The sequence below is a fragment of the Dunckerocampus dactyliophorus genome, chromosome 9 (assembly GCF_027744805.1).
Source record: "Dunckerocampus dactyliophorus isolate RoL2022-P2 chromosome 9, RoL_Ddac_1.1, whole genome shotgun sequence".
In the NCBI taxonomy this organism is placed as follows: domain Eukaryota; kingdom Metazoa; phylum Chordata; class Actinopteri; order Syngnathiformes; family Syngnathidae; genus Dunckerocampus; species Dunckerocampus dactyliophorus.
In genome coordinates this window covers 12,268,526-12,289,045 of record NC_072827.1, presented here as the reverse complement: position 1 = coordinate 12,289,045, position 20,520 = coordinate 12,268,526, and the positions used below count along the sequence as shown (strand labels likewise).

Here is a 20,520-nt window from a genome sequence, read left to right as displayed (position 1 = left end):
CATCTTTCCTTCATCATCTAATGTGGGTCAGCCTTTGTGTTTAGAGCAGACCGTCCTTTAGAATTAGGCCTGTCTCAGTCATTCGTGCGTTTATGTGTGTTGTCTTTTAAGATACAAAGCTCTGTCTTCAGGGCTGTATGCATTTAGTTCCACACGCTCTTTGCTCCCGACCAAAACCTACTTTTATACTGACATGCAGCATGCACTTCACATGGAACTTCTGCTATAAACAATTTACAGTATAACATATGGGACCAGCAGAACGGTAAAACACTGAAACCTATCTAGCAAATGAAACCAGTGAATCGTGGATAATGACTTTCAATCGCCAAGATGTTCTCCTCTTTTTATCTTGCTGGTTTGTTGAGAAAACCCAGAACTCTACTGGCTTATAGTGAGACATTTTGCATTTATTACAAGTTGAAGTTTCCAAACATACTGTTGCTCCTTCTGCCATAAAAAACATGATATCCATGTGATTGTTGCCAATGTAAAGGCCATTCCTCTGCATTTCAATGGGATGTCCCAAACCTTCCAACTGGGCTGATAAATTGGTAAATGGGTTAGCTCATGCTAAGATTTAATTATCATTCTGCATTCAGAGCAAGTAATGTGATTAGTGTCTGCTGTTTCCTCTATAGAGAGGAGGGAGAACTGGAACTACAGCAACACCACCAGCTGCCGTACATTTCTGTTAACGTACAATGGTGGTGGTGAAGTTTGCTAAAATGAAAACTCAGAACACTAAATAACAGGGGTGTCACGAAACACTCAGTTCACGGGACCAGACGATACACAAGATTGGGTCTACGAGACGAGACGAACGTTAGAAATGGACATTTCAGAAAAGTACAATGGAAAAATATGAGACAATGTAGCGCAATCTACTAATTTAATTTATACTACATCACACTCTTCTACACTCTGTGTGTATGCTAGTGGCCCCGCCTCCACCCACTGAAACAAAGAGATTGTATGACTGACAAAAGAGCTCACTCCATTCATGCCGTTGTTCTATGGAACAAACATGCCAAGGCACTGAAACCAATGCATAGAGTGAACTCTCTTCTTCTCTGTTTGGCGGCGGGAGACAGGGAAAAGAGACACACATGCACATGGAAATGTGTTGAGGGTGGCAAAATTATCAAGTTCATTTTCATTTACGGTGTGATTAATTTATTTATTAGCGCCGCAGGCCTAGTGCCCATGAGACTGGCTTCAGTCTCCATTGTTCACTACTACAATGCAGGAAGCTAAACAGTCAACGAGAGCTGTGGTGCTCACTCTCAGGAACTAATTCCGTTTATGAAGGACTAATTCTGTGGCTTATTCAATGCATTTTAGGGTAGTAACTACGAACAATAACTAATTGCTTTTTAAAAGTAATTTGTCATGCACCGGATACAAGTGATAAGCAAAAACTTGCTCTTCAGTTGTTATGTGTTGCAATTAGGGATGCTCCGATCGATCGGCCACCGATCAATATCGGCCAAAATCGGCATACGCCGATAATTGCCTTTCAAAGAAGCTCTGGCTCGTGCTATTGCTGCCTACAGCCTATTGCAAGCCGTGTGTGCAGTGTAGTGTCTTGCTCTAACGTAAATCTTGGAGAGGCGTCCCCCTGCCCACTTTCCTTTACACTGTGCAGGCGTGCCAAAGCCAAAACAAACATGTCTGCCGTGTGGAACTTACCTGCCATTTGCGAGAGTGGTATTGTCACGCTCTGTGCTTCTACCTGCGTGTGAGTTTTGTTTATTTTCCATGTTATTCCTCGGTTCCGGTTTTCATACCTTTATTTTGTAATACTTCCTGTGGTGTTCCGCTTTGTTTCTGTTTCCTCTTCCATCTTGATTTGACGCACCTGCTGCTAATTTAGGTTTGATTATTTAGTGCTGCCTGTGGCGTCTGTCTTTTGTCGGTGATTGATTGTGCTTTATGGGCGCCACACACAGGAGGCGACATCGCCTCTACTCCATTCATTTTCAGTGGAACCTGCGTGATAGGGCGATTATCGCGTGTCACCGTCCAGCCAAGTGACACGTGAAATTCGTGCGTGTGAAAGTTTGTGCTTGTGCATGTCATTGTGCTGTCCTGCGACACGATCCCAGAAAGTTGAAAAAACTTTTCATTGCTGTCGCGCCGACAAGAACCAATCAGCAGGAGTTTCATTGATCGAACAATGAGCGGAGAGGATGCTAATCAGTACGCTCTCGCAGGTAAATAAATAATAATAATAATAATAGATAAATAATAGATAATAATAATAAAATAAATCTCGCAGGAAAAGGTAATACTTGCCGTTCCCAGAGCTATTTGACATTCCTAAAAAAGAATATAGATATAAAGAAAAGCAGGGTAAACATATGGGTTAAGTTTACAATAATTTACATGGACATATGTACATTTATCTTCAATACTAGCAAGATCCAGTATTAGCGAGATTCCTCTCACATTCCCTTCACGTCAGACAGCCAATCAAAACCGTGGGAGACTCGTACAATTCGCTGTGGATGTGAACGTGTCACTCACCAGTGTAGCTGGTCACAGTCGCTCGTTGCCTCCCGTGTGCAGGCTTTGCTGCGCTTTGGCGATGAGTCTCGCCAATCGCAGTTGTTTGTCGCCTCTCGTGTGTGGCGCCCATTACATGTGCTTGTAAGCCTGTGAGATGCCGGATCCCTATTTCTGCTCTATATAGCACGATTAAATACTATTTATATTTACCTGCACTTGGGTCTCATCTCTGCATCCTGGGGTCCTCGCCAGCATTACCACCTTGCCAAATTGTGACAGATCCATCCATCTTCTATGCCGCTTATCCTCACAAGGGTCGCGTGGGTATGCTGGAGCTCGTCCCATGCGAGAGGCAGGGTACACCGTGGACTGGTTGCCAGCCAATCACAGGGCACATATAGACAAACATGCAAACTCCACACACCGATGCCCAACAGAGATTCGAACCCAGATCTTCCAGATTTCCTGACTGTGTGGCCGACATGCTAAGATGTAAAATGAAAAACACATGTTGCGGGGGTAGAACGTTAATAAGCTTTAATTGAATACGGCATTTGAAGAACAAACACTTAATGGAGTCTGGTGAGTTTTCGAGGCTCACGTATTGCAGCATCAGTGAAACGGCAGCTCACGCAGCCAACACTTGCCCGTATGTGTGTGACAGTCTGAAGGCGAAGCAAATAACCCGAAAAATAATTTAATTAATAGGACTAGATGACCAGCCTTGGAAGACACTGGGTTCGCCGACTGCTCTCTCAATTGGAGCCCACCTACATGCTGCCTGGAAGTCCTGCTAGAGCTCCACCAGACGATGTACTCTCACATTCAAAGTCTTCTTAAACAAGTTGTCTCATCCTCTGTACCTTTCACCAGTGATATATGTTCACTTGAAAAAGTACGTACGTAAACTATGTTTTTGTCTAAATTAAGGTGGGTTTATGGTTCCTTTTTTCAGATCATGTAGCCAGGAGCAGGGATGCAGCCAGGAAGTCTGGGCCCAGTGAAAAACAAATCATGTTGGGCCCCACTTTTTATTTTTTAATAATTACCTATTTTTTGGCCCTGGCAGTCAGGGGACCTTGGAATTGTCTTAACGTTTCCCCCTTATACGGCACCCCTGGCCAATAGCATAAATAAATTGAAAAAATTACAGTTTATCCATGTGATCAGTATCGGTATCGACTGATTTCACTCACGGATCATCAGAATCGGCAGCATAAAACCCTGATCTGAGCATATTTTTATGCAATATTACGACAAGCAGTGAATTAGGTCCTCCAAGAAAATGTGATGCACTGAAATTCTTCCACAAAAGAAAGCTATACTATAGTGCCTAAAGCAAGATAATGGTTTTAGGTTCAGGTATGTCTATGTTTATCCAAGTGTGTATCTATGGAAACTGTATGCTGTATCTCTGCTGCCAACTATAATTTGCTTCCCTCTCTTGTTAATGAATCAATTATTAATCTGTTTGTGAATAAGTAATGCGTGTGTCCAATTAGTGGTATGTGATGGGACCTCGGGTTTCGTCACGCCATACTGAATTTTGTGTATTTGTCATCACACTGCTGTAAAAGACACCAATGCGCACACACATGACCAGTGTACAATGTAATTGATGAGTTACTTGGGCGAGATGTAAAAGTGACAGACTGTGAAGCACGGATGAAGAAGCATCTGCACTGTGTATGCTGGCCAATGTTATTAATTCCACTAGTTTTGTCAGTCTGCCTCGCGCCGTCTCTTCAACAGCTGTGTGTGTGTGCGTGTGTGTGTGTCAGGGTGATGAAGGGGGATATTGGCGAGCGAAATCTTTCTCCTGTAATAAGTCATCTTTAAATGACAGTGTCGTAAAGCATTAGGATAGTCGAGTGGAGGAGCCCTGCCAGAGCTTTGTTAGCCAGATAAATGTTTCTGCCCTGTTAGCCTGCCGCCGGTGTCACTTCTAATCAACAACAGCGCCTGCTTGCTGCAACAGGTGCCTCACAGCTGCAGAGAAGAGTAAATGTACTGTATATACAGTATCTACTGATGTTTATACTCTATACTGTACAGATGTACAGTAGTCTCCCAAAATTAGCAAATATTGTAATAACCGTCATCCCCCTTTCCCTGGGGCCTAATAAGGCTTAATTGCCGCCAAGTTACTCACCACCGAGAGGATCAATACGGAGAGCCAAAAGCAGACACACACCATTTTCATTACTTACCGCAGTTCAATAGAGGAAGCCGTGGCAGTGAGTGCGGTCGTTATTAAGAAAGCTGAGAACCTGTCGCAGGATACAGGTCAATTTTGCAGAGCATCAACAATTTCTCAAAGTAGACTGAACCACTGAATCAAGTGTCTGTCAATAACGGTGATGAGTAAAATAGCTTTTTACGCAACGTGCGACCATTAAAAGCATGAATACGCTACAGTATGTTAAGTACATGATGCGTGTAAGACAACATGAGTGGAAACCAAGCAGGTTTTATCTTTGTGAGCATTCCAGTCAACCTAGTATTTGACATGTATTCTTTTAACATAGCGAAACATTGCTATTGGACAGTAAGTATTGATGTATTTTAATTTTTATATGAAATTTTTTCTATTTTTATTTCTTTATTTTTCTTTTATATTTATTTGTATTCTTTTTAAATTTGTATGTTTTAATATTTGAATTATATATATATATATATATTAATATTTATATAATAATATAACAGTTATACATACAAAAAACAGTTTGCGTGCTAGCACTTAGCAAGACAACAAGTATCATGCTAAGGCAGTGCTATAGTGATTGTAATGCGTGTTATGTAGGTTGATACCTGCAAAAACGGCGAAGATGCTAACATTTAGCATGGTAGGGCCTTGCAAGATAGCGTAAAATATCGAACGCGCTATGGTGATTCCATGGTGAGTTTAATCCAGTATAAAAAAAGGGCTAAAATGCGAACAGTTAGCATGCTATCAAGAGGAAATCTTAGATGACTTTAAAATCATCAAAGAAAAGACAATGTCTGCTCACCCTACTTTAATTTGTAGCCATTTGACAATATCCAGATCTTGTTAGCCACACGGGTACTGTACCTGTCCCAAGGTATTGGGGCGATACAGAACACACACCGCAGGCATAATTACATTACATTTTCTGACGAAAAACCTAGTCATAAAAGAAAACGGCATCTTATTTAAGACGACAGTATTCATTTATGTGTTGTTTTTTTGTGAAGACGTTATTGACTGACTGCAACGGTTCATGAATTAGATCCGTATGCAATGATTGTAAAAAAGATCCCAAATGTAAACATTGTGCCATGTGCAAACACACACACACACGGGCGCGTGCACACATGCGGACACACCAGTGATGTGTTTACTCAGTGATACATGTCTGTTTTTCCAGGCACTGTCTCTTAGTGGGCTCTAACACCCATAACCCCATCTGCAATAAATCCTAACAGAATTTACGTCCCTGTCTACAGCGCATTAATAAAATGTACTCTCGGGACACTCTGGATCGTGTGTGCGTGTGTGTGTGTGTGTGTGTATATACTCCATCTGCTATAAACTGTATTTGCATACACTCGGGAGCGATCTAGTCAGTCACTGTTGGAAGGTGGTTGTATTCTTTCTTTCAGTCTTTTAAAGGTATCCATTCATCGGACCATGGCCTTTACATTTATGAATGCTGTCCAAAACAGTCCTCTTGGAAGCAACACTGGACAAAAGTGAGGCTTTGTCATAATGTTGTGCAGTAATACATACCTATCAACAAATTCAAGGAAATTTGTCAGAAAGTAAGTGAAAATAAAGAATATTCTGGTCTTTACACACACAATAATTTCCAAGAGAGCCCCTGCCCCCAGGCAAGAAAAAATTTCCGCTGTGGTGCACCCGTGTTATTTTACTGGCGTACTGTAATTCTGAAGGCCAGATTTACCATCCACAGGATCATACCTGTCACCATTTGCATTCCAAAATAAGGTTTTTTTTTCAGAAAATGAGCGAAAATAAGTAAAATTCTGGACTTTCCACCAGAGTTTCCTACAGCACCCACCCATGCAAGAAAAAAACAAGAAACACATTTTCTGGCCGGGGTTACTGTGGTTCAAGAACCGGCTGCCTATGGTGGTGCAACCATGGTGGCGTGCTTCTATTTCGAAGACTCGACTTTACCAGCTACTGGATATGTTACAGGAGGGGTGTCCAAACTTTTTGCAGCGAAGGCCACATACTGAAAATGAAAGGATGCAAGGGCCATGTTGATATTTTGTAAAGCAATGTAGATCATTGTAGATGTGTTAGGAAGTTATGTACATTTCAAGAAAAAACTGCATTCAGCTTTTTGATATATACTGCTCAAAAAAATTACAGGAACACTTTGAAAACACATCAGATCTAAACTGGGGGGAAAAATGATCTTGAATATCTTTCCTGATAATAAGTGGGTGATGTATTAGTAACAAAATGATGCCACATAATTTGATAGAAATGAAAATGATCCCCCTATAGAGGGGGGAAATCAAAGACACCCCAAAAATGAAAGTGAAAAAATTATGCAGCAGACTGGACCATTTTGCTAAAATGTCATTGTAGCAACTCAAAATGATTCTCAATAGTTTGTGTGGCCCCCACGTGCTTGTACGCATGCCTGACAACGTCGGGGCATGCTCCTAATGAGACTACGGATGGTGTCCTGGGGGATCTCCTCCCAGATCTGGACCAGGGCATCAATGAGCTCCTGGACAGTCTGAGGAGCAACCTGGCGGCGCCGGATGGACCTAAACATAATGTCCCAGAGGTGTTCTATTGGGTTTAGGTCAGATGAACATGGGGGCCAGTCAATGGTATCAATTCCTTCCTCCTCCAGGAACTACCTGCATACACTAGCCACCTGAGGTCGGGCATTGTCGTGGACCAGGAGTAACCCAGGTCCCACTGCACCAGCGTAGGTTCTGACAATGGGTCCAAGGATTTCATCCCGATACCTAATAGCAGTCAGGGTGCCATTATCTAACCTGTAGAGGTCCGTGCATCCTTCCAGGGATATGCCTCCCCAGACCATCACTGACCCACCACCAAACCGGTCATGCTGAATGATGTTGCAGGCAGCATAACGTTCTCCACGGCATCTCCAGACCCTTTCACGTCTGTCGCATGTGCTCAGGTTGAACTTGCTCTCATCAGGGAAGAGCACAGGGCACCAGTGGTGTAGTTGCCAATTCTGGTGGTCTATGGCAAATGCCAATCGAGCTCTATGGTGCTGAGCAGTGAGCACAGGGCCCACTACAGGACGTCGGGCCCTCAGGCCACCCTCATGGAGCCTGTTTCTGATTGTTTGGTCAGAAACATTCACACCAGTGGCCTGCCGGAGGTCATTTTGTAGGGCTCTGGCAGTGCTCATCCTGTTCCTCCTTGCACAAAGGAGCAGATACCGATCCTGCTGAGGGTTGAAGGACCTTCTATGGCCCTGTCCAGCTCTCCTGGAGTAACTACCTGTCTCCTGGAATCTCCTCCATGCGTCCAGGTACCGCAAAAAACAGCAAATGGCCCCCGCACCACACTTTTGACACCCTTGTGTGACTGTCTAGAAACTGTCCTGCTGATTTTTTTTTTTTTAAATGAAAGTTAAAATATGGGAAACTATTTAAATGGGAGGGCAACAAGAATTTCTCGGGCAAAACAGGAGAGTTGACAGGTATATATTAATGAGATCTTTTATTCAAACAATGTTAAGGTTAACTGTTATTAAAATCTGAATAATCTTTAATGTAGCCTCATAATGCATCTAATTAATACATAAAACATCTAAGAGTATATGTTCATATATTTGTATGTATTTTTTTTTTTTTACAACGTATTGAGAATGAATCATGAGCAGGGGCTGCAGGGCTGAATGCATGCATGCTTATGCGTCTTTGTGCATGCTACTGATGATGTTCTGGGGCTCTGCTGTCATTTTTGTAAACACACAGGAAGCAGCAGTTCGGACAAAGTTGAAGTGCTGAAGCCTGGGGCTTTGCTTTAAGTGGAGATATTTTTCAAACAGCACATTTCATTTCACCAACTCGGAGTTCAACTAAAGGATTGTGGTGATAAACTCAAGCACCCACTCGCTGCTGTATGCAGATATTTCCTTGTGCTAGCCTATCTACAAGAGAACAAATAGTCTCCCTGCTTCCCAGCAATTCCATTTCTCCATGCTAGCTGCAACATTTAACATGCTATTTTCGTATTATTAGAGCAATCTCCCGTCTTGTCACCTGCAGGCAACATCATTTGGCGCTGTGGCAGCTTTTGTTGACAGTTACACTAATAGCTATTTTCTGCCGCACTCAACCTTCTCTATAGCTTGCTGTATTGTATGTGTGGGGGGTGCATTTAGAATTTAATCACTTACTGTAAAAGGACGAGTAACATTGTTTATTGAGATAATGACATTTCTATTTAGGGATTTATGAACCGCAGCTCACCAGTACTACCAGCACTCATGCAGCCCCAGCCCTTGAAACAAGAAAAATAATGCTGGCAATGATACAATTTGGAAATCTCGACATTTTATCTGGCACAAACATCAGCAAAGTGCATACTATGAAACTCTGGACTAATACGGTGAAATGATAAATTGGGTTTATTCAGCACATCTCCCATCTGTTATTATTTTGCTGCCGGAAAGCTAGCTATGTGTGATCCTTTCCTGAGGTGCAGAAGTATTAAAGAAAGACGTCTTAATCCCCCAGAGCTTTCCAATCATTGCAAATTACACATTTACCCTCCGGAGCGGAGCACATTATCATTAAATATAATTATCAACAGAAAAACCGATGCCGATATGAACCGATTTTCATTTTTATGCCAAAAATCTGATCAGACATCTCCAGCATTGTCCCTTGAGAAGGTATACTGTAATAACAATGCTGAAACACGCGTGAGGGGTGTACTCACTGTACTTCCGTGCAGCATAAAAGCTTTAAGTAATATCAGTGGACAAACAGTACAAATACAGTACAGCATTTTCAATCTGAAAAATAATATCATTTATTAAACCTACAACATATGATCACAGTTTTACATGTACACACATTTTTTGGAGTACTATTCATCTGCAATTTCAGCTTCAACAAACAACATTTCCTATGCTGCATTTACTTTTTGGTGTACACCGATCACACAAAACTACGGCATAACTGCAATTTACACAGAGCCATTGCTTATTTGAGGTTAATGACTGAACTCCTATCACTCTCAGGGATATTTATTGAAGAATACTGTAGAGTTGTGTTAAACGTCCAATATGATTATTCCTAGACACTTTCATAGCACAAGCATTTATCTGCTCAATTTTGAAGTTGAAGTCATTTTGGAGGCATAGCATTTATCCCATCCATCCATCCATCCATCCATCCATCCATCCATCCTGGACTGGGATCGGCAAACAACCATTCACACTCACATTCACACTTTTAGAGTCTCCAATTAGCCTAACATGCATGTTTTTGGGATATGGGAGGAACCATGAGGCCACCGTGCGGGCAGCATAGTGGTTCAGACTGGAGACTATAGTACTTTCCCATCCTGACAGAAGCACATTGAAATAAGTTGCCACTCACTGAGAGTGTTACTAACACAGTTGTTTCTACCACTGACTTGTCAGTTAAGGCGAGTCCATAGATAAGTACCATCAAAGCACAATACCGGTAACAAACACAAACACTGGAAAGACACTTGGGACAACAGGAACACTTGCAAATAAAAGGTCGGATTTGATCAAATGAAGCCAAAAAAATGAACGCTTTGCCTGTACCGCACCGTACTACTAAATAGACCTTGATCTATAGTTTTTACAGCATTAGCCAAGTGTCCTGCAGACAAATTGATGGCTGGTTTGGGTCAATAAAAAACAGTGCTGACGCACAACCCTGGGAGAAACAAGCTTTCCTGTCTCAGCTAACCTGCATTGGCAGGCAGGTCGAAGGTTCACATTCCCAAAAACTTCTAATTCATTTACTGGCTGATGTCTGGCTTTGAAGTGATAAGTTCAATATCACTTACTTCAGTTCCCAACCAGGGTTCATAATTTATTTTATTCTTTCATGCAAACAATGATCAGTCTGTATGTGACGGCAAAGACGTGGGCCTAAAAGTGAACAAAACAATCATCCCCCAAGCACTAGTGTTTTTTTTGGGGGGGGGGGGTCCTTTCATCTTATTCTTTGTTTTAGTGACCCTTAATGCATCTTTTAGCCCAGCCTTTCAAGATGCTTTCATCCTTTTCCAGGACTACTTTTGTCAGTCTTTGCAATTCAAATTTAGGTCGATCCATCATAGCTGTTTTCTGACCAGTGTTAGCAAGGATAGGATGTATATTTCACTCAGACGTTGGTTCGAGATCAGCAAAGAAACAAATATATGAAAGACACAAATATTTGCCAATATTGCCACTATCTGTCATTATTTGCATTATTACTTGGGTATTTGAGAGATTGATATTGATATTGTATTATATGTATAGTATAAGTAACTCATTGAAAATAATGTTAGACTGAAATGTAGGTAAAGTAAAACAATATATATATATATATATATATATATATATATATATATATATATATATATATATATATATATATAATTATATATATATACATACATATATATTAAAAACTAAATGAAATTGAATCTAGTGGTACCGCAGTTTTCATTGTCAGTCTGATCAAAAAGTGAATCGTATGAAAAGCGAATCCATTTTTCCCATAAGAAATTATGTAAATCCAATGAATTCTGGGCAAACAGTTAAAGAGAATAACTATCATTTATCATCTCCATAAAACAATGCCAAATACACATAAATGACGAGTGTTGGGACATACTGTAGATGGCGAACGGCGAACGGACACCGCCGTCGTGCTCAATAGTGTTTCTCACCTTCCTGTCAAAGCGCTGACACATTAAACTTTCTTTGGCCCTATAGTGGGTCATCTTTTAGCCGTACTCAATAAAAAAAGTAGAGACTTGTGGTGTAACTGTTAGTTAACAAAGAACCACAGAGCCAATCGGTGATGGCGTTACGAGGGGCGACGGAGCTGGGGGACAATGAGGAGAGCAGGCTAACAGGCACGCTTTGTAATAAAGACACGTTACGAACACAGCTGGAATCACGCAGTGCACTCAATTCCACGGAATGATACGGTACAGATCAAGCAGACTAGTTTGTGTTTGAGTTTGCCAAATGAATGTGCCTTACAGGATACCGTAGTATTGTGTCAACTAAGTAGCATGAAATTTGGTGTTGGGTGAATAAACAAGCAATGCCATCTACGTCCTAATACAACAGTTTGTTACACACAATATTGTACGATAACTGAGACAGTGTGCAAGAACCGAGGCAACATTTTCGTCAAAAACCGAATCATACGAGAGCAGGGGTGCTTGAAAACCGAGGTTTGTATATTGTCACGCCTTTGTTCATATGAGGTCACAATGTGACTAAGAGCATAAAACCCACTGTCTATAACCTGCACATATATATCTGTACAATATAGATATTAAAAATATTATTGCTCTATTCACACACTTTCTCAATGCAAATGATTCTTAGGAAGTCGAGACATTTGTTGAATGTCTTTGAACATACAGTACATATAAACAAACAATTGTACAGCTAAACAAAAAGCCAATTCTGTGTTAAAGTATTGCACTAGCCTCATCAACCAAAAATCCTGCAATATCTCATTGTCCTCCCTTAAACCCTACAAGTAGCAGCACTTAAATATGATTGTAGAGGGATTATTTTCTTTACAATTTAACACAAATAGTGAACATTCCTGATGAAAATCCAAAGCCAAAGATGGTTGCATTGTTAGGACACCGTGTGTGTCCTCGAGCCACGCAGATCATTACATTTGGACATCTTTTGATTTGGAAATACTGTTTTACACAAAATTGGATTACAGAAAGCAACAATTTTAATTGTATTATACATTTGTGGACAAATATGATGACAGGACATTGGACCTGCACGATCTGGAGACGGTCCTGTTATATGATCTCGAAAGGTAAGAATCTGGTCTCACCTCTGGACATCTGACTCGGAAGGACAAGTCTTGGAAATGGGCTTTCTGAACCTCCATCAAATAAAATATGTGAAAGTACCTGGAAGCCATTGCAGAGCTCCACTGGTCTGACTCCGAAGCGTGGCAGTAGAGAGTTTGAAAAGAATGAATTCCTGTTGTGCCTTGTATGCCTAGTTTTCAGTTTTAAAATCCTCAGGACTTGACACTTCGTCATCACTCAGGACCTCTCTGTTCATGAAGGTCCCCGCGAGGGATGCACCCAGGGCTTGTTTGACAGGTGCAATCTCAGAAAGGATGATGTTATCATGGCTCACCAGCGTGGTCTTGTCCATGATCTCTTTGCTGTGCTTGGAGATCACGGCATCGAGGAAATCGTACTTGTGTGACAGCGTTCCGCTTTCGAATAGGTACTTTGTCAGGTAGGAAAATGCCACATTTGCTAAAAAGGATGCCACCATTGACACAGTCTTGAAAGGGAACCTCTGCTGGACAAAGTACTCGACCTCCCCAGTGAGACGGTGGATCTTCTCCTGGGTAACCCATCCAGGGTAATAGATGAAAGGAGGGAGTTTCAGGTACGGTTCACCTCCACCAATTCGTAGCAAAAGACCAAAGACATAGGCAGCCACTGAGCCGTAAGTATTAGTTCCTTTGACGAAAAGGACACTTAGAAGTTGTGGAAAGACGATGACATAGACCAGGTCCGAGCTGAGGTACCACAGGCCGTACACAGTTCCTGTTAATAACGCCATGGCAGTGGCAAGGGCTCCGATAACAAAGATTGTGAGGCGCATCACCCAGACAATTTCACCATCTGAGGCCTAGAAGATAATTAGAGAAGGGTCATTACAATCTGCATGCATCGGCTGATTGTTTAGATTGATGTATGAGCATTTAATTTGTATACCAAATACAATGAATGTTGTGTCCTTTAATTACCCAAAGACAACACTGACTTTTTAGTAAACCGCTAGCCTGCAACTAATACTGTATGTAACAGATGACAGCTGGTGCAGCTGTATGTTGGTCAACCTCAGTCCCTGACACCTCAGAAGTCGCATTGGACGTCGAGTTCAGAGTCTGGGCTTTTAGCTCGACGGCTTGCGCCATCTGCTCTCATTCTGCGGACCTTGGTTCGAACCCAGGGTAGAACGCGGGCTGGCTGTTGGTGTTACGTTGGTGCCGGTACCTGGATGACAGTGAGATTTAGAGGACTGTGTGTAACGTATACCAGCTGGTGGAACTGCAAATCTACTGTGTCTTGGTAAACCTCACTCCCTGAAACCTTAAGAATTTAGTTGACAGTTCGGGTTTGTAGCACTCTAAAGTCTCATTCTGCTGAACTTGTTTTGAGCCCAGGGAGGAACGCGGGGCTGGCTGGTTCCATATGGACGAATTGATTTGTAACAGATGCCTGTAACCACTTGATACAAGATGTGCCAATTTGTGCATGATTGGTTTCACTCTTACCGACTGTCGAAAAGCAAGTTGATAGATGTTCCTCGCAAACATGGAGCTGGCTGAGAGAATTGAGGAATCTGCAGATGACATGACTGCTGCAGACACTGCCCCCAGACCAAAGAAGGAGACGTAAGGTGGGCAAAGGTGCTGAAGCACTATGGGAAGAATCATGTCGGCTTCATCCTTGTCCTTTGGAGGGAGGGCCCCATAAGAAGTCTGGTTCCAGTCTGAAAATGACGATGGAAATGTGAAATAGATTTCAGGGTTATTTTCAGATAACATGCAGGCCTAAAAAAACATACATACTGTGCAGTACGCCCCAGTTTTCCTGGGATTTGTTTTATGCCGATAAATTCATCCATCCATCTTCTATGCCGCTTCTCCTCATTAGGGTCGCGGGGGTATGCTGGAGCCTATCCCAGCTTACTTCAGGCACCAGGCAGCGTACACCCTGGACTGGTCGCCAACCAATCGCAGGGCACACATAGACAAACAACCATTCACATTCACATTCATACCTATGGACAGTTTAGCCAATTAACCTAACATGCATGTTTTTGGAATGTGGGAGGAAACCGGAGTAACCGGGGAACACGCACGGGGAAAATATGCAAACTCCAAACAGAAATGCCCAAGTCTTGTCAGAACCCAGGTCTTCCCGATCTCCAGACTGTGACTGTGTGGCCAACATGCTAACCACTAGACCACCGTGCGACTGACGATAAATTATTGCCACAAATATGTCTGTTTTCGCACACTGTCTCGCGCGGTTATCGTACGGCCAAACAGTGTGACTAACAAACAAGTTGAGTCAGTCTCTGAAGAATGGACAGTGGTTCTTTTAGAGTTGGGAGACCATAGACAGATTCCAGCTAGGGAATCCTTTAATCATCTTTATGTGTGTGTGGGTGTCTTATTTGTTCATTGAGTGTACACAAACGGATAAACAACTGACAGACAACTCTTGTCTCTTTCCTTCCACCTTTCAAGCACTGCGCTATAGCCAATGAGGCGTTTCCGTGGACTGACAATTCAGCCATTGTGCGTGAAATGGCAAAAGAGGAAAATTGCTCTATCCATATTTTTTCCAGATTTGCACCAAATTTTAATGGGTCCGCCTCCTGTAACTGCCACACCTTCATGAAATTGAATTAAAATTGGTTATGTAGTTTTTGCGTAATCCTTCTAACTACTCAACCAACCAACAGTGATCGGAACAATATCTAATTGGAAACATATCAGCTGGGATAGGCTCCAGCTCTCCAGCAATGCCGTATAGAAAATTTGTGTATGGATGAGTAGGACGCTGGTGATTAAGTAACTGGAATAATACAGACTTTGATCAAATGCTGATTAAATGATTAAATCCTCTCTGGATTGTTCTATTTTCCTCTTAGTATCTGACATCTTTTAAAAATTAACTTAATTCTCCAGAGGTGTATATTCTTCTAATGATCAGTGCTTGATTAACACTGGTTGCACATGAAACAGGTTCACATGAATCAGATTAATTAGCGCTTCTTCTGATGTAATATTCACAAAATCTGCTCGCTCTGATGGCTCTGTGCTCGTTACGGCCCCATGCTTCTGTCGCTTGTTTACCCTCCAGTCACAGTAGGCGTCTCCATTTATACGTCTGATAAAAGCGTGTATGCTGTTAACAACCTTGTTTGCTTTGATCGACATTTCCTTGTTATATAAAGGATCAGACTCCTGGATGTTTCCATTCTCGTCATGGTCCGTGATTACATTTTAATTTGAATGTGATGGCCAGATCTGTATTTGATGCATTGAATGTATGTTCTGTCGTCCAACAAGGGCAGTTTGTCACTTTTCCATCCAAAGTTCCAACATGCCTATGCAATAGTGACGGAGGACCAGGCACCTACGGCAGTGTGTATTTACCAGTGGAGGCCCCTATAGCTCCTATGAGGACAGAGGGCACGGCCATGACCAAACAGCCAAAGGCAGCGAGGAAGGAAAGGACCTGGGCGTAGGTAGCTGAAGAGGCAGAAAGAACCCGTTGAAAATAGACCTGCCAGGGAATCCCCCCCAACATCTAGAAACAGAAATGGCATCATGAATACAGACACCAAACCAATGCACAACCATCTCTAACTCTCCACATTATGGACTAGTACAACATTAAACACAAACAGCAGCGTTTTGTCACATGACGTAATGGTTTTCCCACATCAAACCAATAAATACACTGACACATGAACCGGTTTTAAATGATGGATCTGCGGATGACAGGTGTGACTTACCAGCAAACAGAAATTATCTGCCCACAGCCATTTATCTGCAGGATCAATCTTCCCCAGCCAGGGTGACTGGTAGATTGCCTCCTTGGCTGTCACGGTGATGTCTGACACGGCAGGATTGGATAATGCAAAAGGCACGCTGATCCACTGATGGTCAGAGGGTACAGAACGGAGATATAACAATTCTCGCATTGATAATCCGTAGCTATAATGTCTTCTGTGCATTTATTGGAGTGAAACTCACCAAACCCACAAAGATGCAGAAGAGTTGAACTACATCTGTGTATGCCACAGAGTAGAGTCCTCCCACAAGGGTGTAGAAGATAGCAATCAGGGCTGAGATCATCACTGACATGTTGATGTTTATGTCCACGATCACACTCAGAGTAGCTCCTGCAGGACGAATAGTAAGGAAACCGGTAGATAGACGGAAGAATCTGACTGGACATTGGTAATAACTGCTTTCCCAGTTTGGAAGGTTCACCGACCGAGAGCAGATAAAATGGCCGCAGACCAGAAGATTTCTCCCATGACGGCGGGGATGAAGAGAAGACCCCCCATTCTCTTTCCATAGAGATGTTGGAAAGGATCCAGCATGGTGACGTAGCCTCGTGAACGCATGGGTTTGGCAAAGAACAGACCACCTATAAGAAGTTTCAAATTCAGGAATGTGCATTATGCAGTATTTACACTCTACCAACTCACAACTGATTTGACGAGTACGTTGAAACTCAATTCATTCATCCACCATTTTCTATAACCATTATTTGATATTGTAATCAACAGTTCATTTGATTTTTATCTGACATTTACTGAACATGCAATTTCTGAGCTTCTAATTACAAGAATCAAAGTCCACTGAACCTCCAATTTTATATTTGAATTGACTTAAACATTAAAAAGATCAAGCTGACCCTTTCTCTTTCTTCCACAGATGATTTTGAAGGCACTATTTCAGAGTCTAAAGGCATGAAGTTCTTACCTAGTACCAGACTAAGAGCATATCCAAAGGGTGCTTGTGCCCAAGCCAAGCCGTAGTCAGGCAAGTAGACATACTCAGCTGTCCCATTAATGTATCCCCCACCAACCCATGTAGCTGGAAAGACATACGTTACATTGAAATATTCATTGACGGCTTCTCGAAACCCTCCGACATCCGACACAATGTTGGACAACTCACCGGTCATTGTGAACACGCCCACAAACAAGCCAATGTCCCGGCCTCCAACCATGATGCTCTCGCTCCGTTCCCCGCCATCACCAACTCCCGAGTTCTTGTTCTTCCACGCGGCCCAAATGCCCACAAAGAGAATCACCAGGTAAAAAACAACAATGGCCACGATACCCTCGACGTGGATGGTCATCTTGTTCCTTGTCCTCAACTACTGTAATTTACTCGGGACTGGACTTTCATTGAGGACACTCTGCAGAGAAAGGAAAGGACATGTTGTTGAGATTTTCTGTATTTTGTTTGGATTTTTTCAATTATGGTGAACTTGGAGTAAACCTAGAAGTGCCTTTCGATAACATTAATTATGCCATTCGATACAACATAAAGCGGAACCTCAACTTTTGTATGCCCCAGTTTTGGTATGATTGGATTTTTGTCAAAAATGTTCCAACTAAATTTCGCCTCGGTTTTTGGACAATATTGCACTTAAGAAAAGTGCAGTAATTCCTCGCCACTTTGCGCTTTGGATTCACAGCCTCACACTATAACGTTTTTTCAAAAATATATTAATAAATCATGCAGTTTTGTGGTTGAGTACGGCCGATTATTAGTCACAAAATATGCATATTTAAGCACATTTTACGTTTTTTTCTGCTTAATAAGCATTTTCAAGCATAAAAATGGCTACATAAACTAAAATACAAATAAGATATTGTAGTATTCTACACTATTCACTAGGTGTCAGTAATGCTCCTGTAATGTTCAGTGAGACACACATCTCACAACAGGCACAATAATCGCTAACGCGGGCTACTGTTGTGGCCGTAACCCACACCAAGCTAAAACTCAACTCTGAACCCCTCAAGTCACTTTGTGTCGTCCCCCCCCATTCAACTCCCGTAGAACTGGAGCACAGTTACAACTACACACACGAGCATGAGTCCTATTTAGATCTTCCATCCATCCATTTGCTTTGCCGCTTATCCTCATTAGGGTCGCGGGAGCCTATCCCAGCTGATTTCGGGAGAAAGGCGGGGTGCACCCTGACTAGGTTGCCAGCCAATCACAGGGCACATATAGACAAACAACCATTCACATTCACATTCATACCTATGGACAATTTAGAGTTGCCAGGTAACCTAACATGCATGTTTTTGGAATGTGGGAGGAAACTGGAATCTACCAAAGGGTTGTTCTGTCTAGAGGGCTCTAATAATGTTAAAAACCATATTGAGAAGGTCGTAAACAGGTTTTCTATTGCTACAAAAATATTTGCTCACACCCAGAGCAGCTCCTGCAGGACAAATAGTAAGGAAACCAGTGGATAGATGGAGGAATCTGACTGGACATTGGTAGTAACTGCTTCCCCATTTTGGAAGGTTCACCTCCCGAGAGCAGATAAAATTACCCTCCATCCTCTTTTCGTAAAATATTTGATTAATAAATAAAGAATCTCACGTTGCGGAAATTCACTTATCACATTCGTGTCTAGAACCAATTAGGGATTACTGTACATGATTTTAGGACATTTGACAAGGCTTATGTTTGTTAAACAGTTAAACAGGTTAGACAGTTCGGACTGGAAAGTTCGGACCCTGTGGCGACAAAGGTTAAGAACCCCTGGTGTACATGTTGCTGACTGAGTCGGACTTCACTGCCCATGCATTTTTTGCTTCAACTTGCAACTTTCTTTGGCCCCATGGCTAGTTATTTATCAGTCACAATAAAAATGCCTTGTTTGGGCATGTGATTCCACGAATGATACAGTACAGGGCAAACGGGCTACTTTGTTATTTTATAATAACGCTAACCGACAGGAGTGTACAAAAAACGATGGAAAATTTTGGTGGCTATTTTCACCAAAAATTTGATCATACAAAAACTTGAGCATTAGTTATACATTATGATTGAATACTGATTACCTTACTGACACATAATTACCAAACCTCTTTGTAAATTGTTGTGAAATGTTTGATATTCATCATTATAGCACTCTTTTTCTGTTAATATATCTTCATACATGTAAAACCATTCTTTTCTCTGTAAGTTTATGACCAAAACATTAAACATTAAACAAATATATTAAATACTAAGTACTGATTTAAATAGAGAAAGATTTGCAATGGCTGTTTCCCCTCTGTGGTTCTATGTACTGGTCTACAGTTTAGTTAAATAAAATGCAACAAACTCGGCTAAAAGACACTTCCAAATAGATTCCAGTCGGTTGCAACTCCAATGTGCGTACCCCGACCTGTCAGATCCCTGTTGCGCTGACACTGTGGTTTCTAGCAGGGGGGACAGTTTTACATCTTTAAATCAATAAATCTCTTTCAGCTCAGGACGTAGAACATCTAACATGATAACATGAGCTTACCTTTGTTTTTTGGAGCAACAGGAATGAGATGATAACCACAACCAGGAGCAAACCAAAAGAAGCATCCAAAATAGTATCACAAAAGATCCCCTTTTGGATAAAACTTGTGCTTTCACATGTAGTGGTCTTTTAATTCCAAACGTAATTATCTTACGGTGGTTTTAAGTCTTCAAAGCTCTGGGAAATCTGCGGGAAGTGTGTGTGAGAGGGAGAGAGAGTGGGGTAGGGGGAGGGGGGAGATGGGGGGGTGATGGAAGGTGGGTGGGGGTGGGTTGTGGGTGTGGAGATGAATGGGAGTGGTGGGTTTATTGGATGCTGTCAGGGTGGGTAGATGCTAGATGAATGTCTTCCAGGGCAGGACGAAAATAGCATCGAATACAGAGTGGCGTGACGCACAAACCTTTCCAATATCTCAACATCACATTGTCAATGGACGCAATGTTCACTTGATTACTTTTAAGTTTTGATTTAGGCTCATTGTGATGATGTTCAGGCCTTATTCTCCTTGTATGCTGGCACAAATCTGTTTACCTTTCGTAAGTCGTATAGCATCTTTCAAGTGTTTAAAGTCTTTGACGTCATTGGAGCTGGCATTTGTTTTGGTTTCCTAAGATAACTATTGGTAGATGATTTGATTTTCCACAACCTTGTCCGTGTTCTCAATTTCATGTGCTGCCTCA

At 41.9% G+C, this 20,520-nt stretch overlaps 1 protein-coding gene across 3 annotated transcripts; it reads right to left on the bottom strand.

Annotated features, from left to right (window-relative positions):
• Nucleotides 1-11,111: 11,111 nt before the first annotated feature.
• Nucleotides 11,112-20,042, bottom strand: LOC129187429 (high-affinity choline transporter 1-like). 3 transcript variants are annotated; one of them, XM_054786687.1, is made up of 10 exons: nucleotides 19,841-20,042; nucleotides 19,712-19,751; nucleotides 17,476-17,719; nucleotides 17,278-17,391; nucleotides 16,784-16,939; nucleotides 16,540-16,688; nucleotides 16,299-16,442; nucleotides 15,937-16,090; nucleotides 14,041-14,258; nucleotides 11,113-13,391 (listed from the first exon to the last, which is right to left on the bottom strand). In XM_054786687.1, the coding sequence occupies exons 3-10, from the start codon at nucleotides 17,657-17,659 to the stop codon at nucleotides 12,741-12,743; spliced, it is 1,770 nt and encodes a 589-aa protein (XP_054642662.1). In that variant the 5' UTR covers nucleotides 17,660-17,719; nucleotides 19,712-19,751; nucleotides 19,841-20,042; the 3' UTR covers nucleotides 11,113-12,740. The 3 variants fall into 3 exon arrangements, with proteins under 3 accessions (XP_054642663.1, XP_054642662.1, XP_054642660.1); XM_054786685.1 differs by lacking the exon at nucleotides 19,712-19,751 and having other exon boundaries at nucleotides 11,114-13,391; XM_054786688.1 differs by lacking the exons at nucleotides 17,278-17,391; nucleotides 19,712-19,751 and having other exon boundaries at nucleotides 11,112-13,391.
• Between the last annotated feature and the right edge of the window lie 478 nt (nucleotides 20,043-20,520).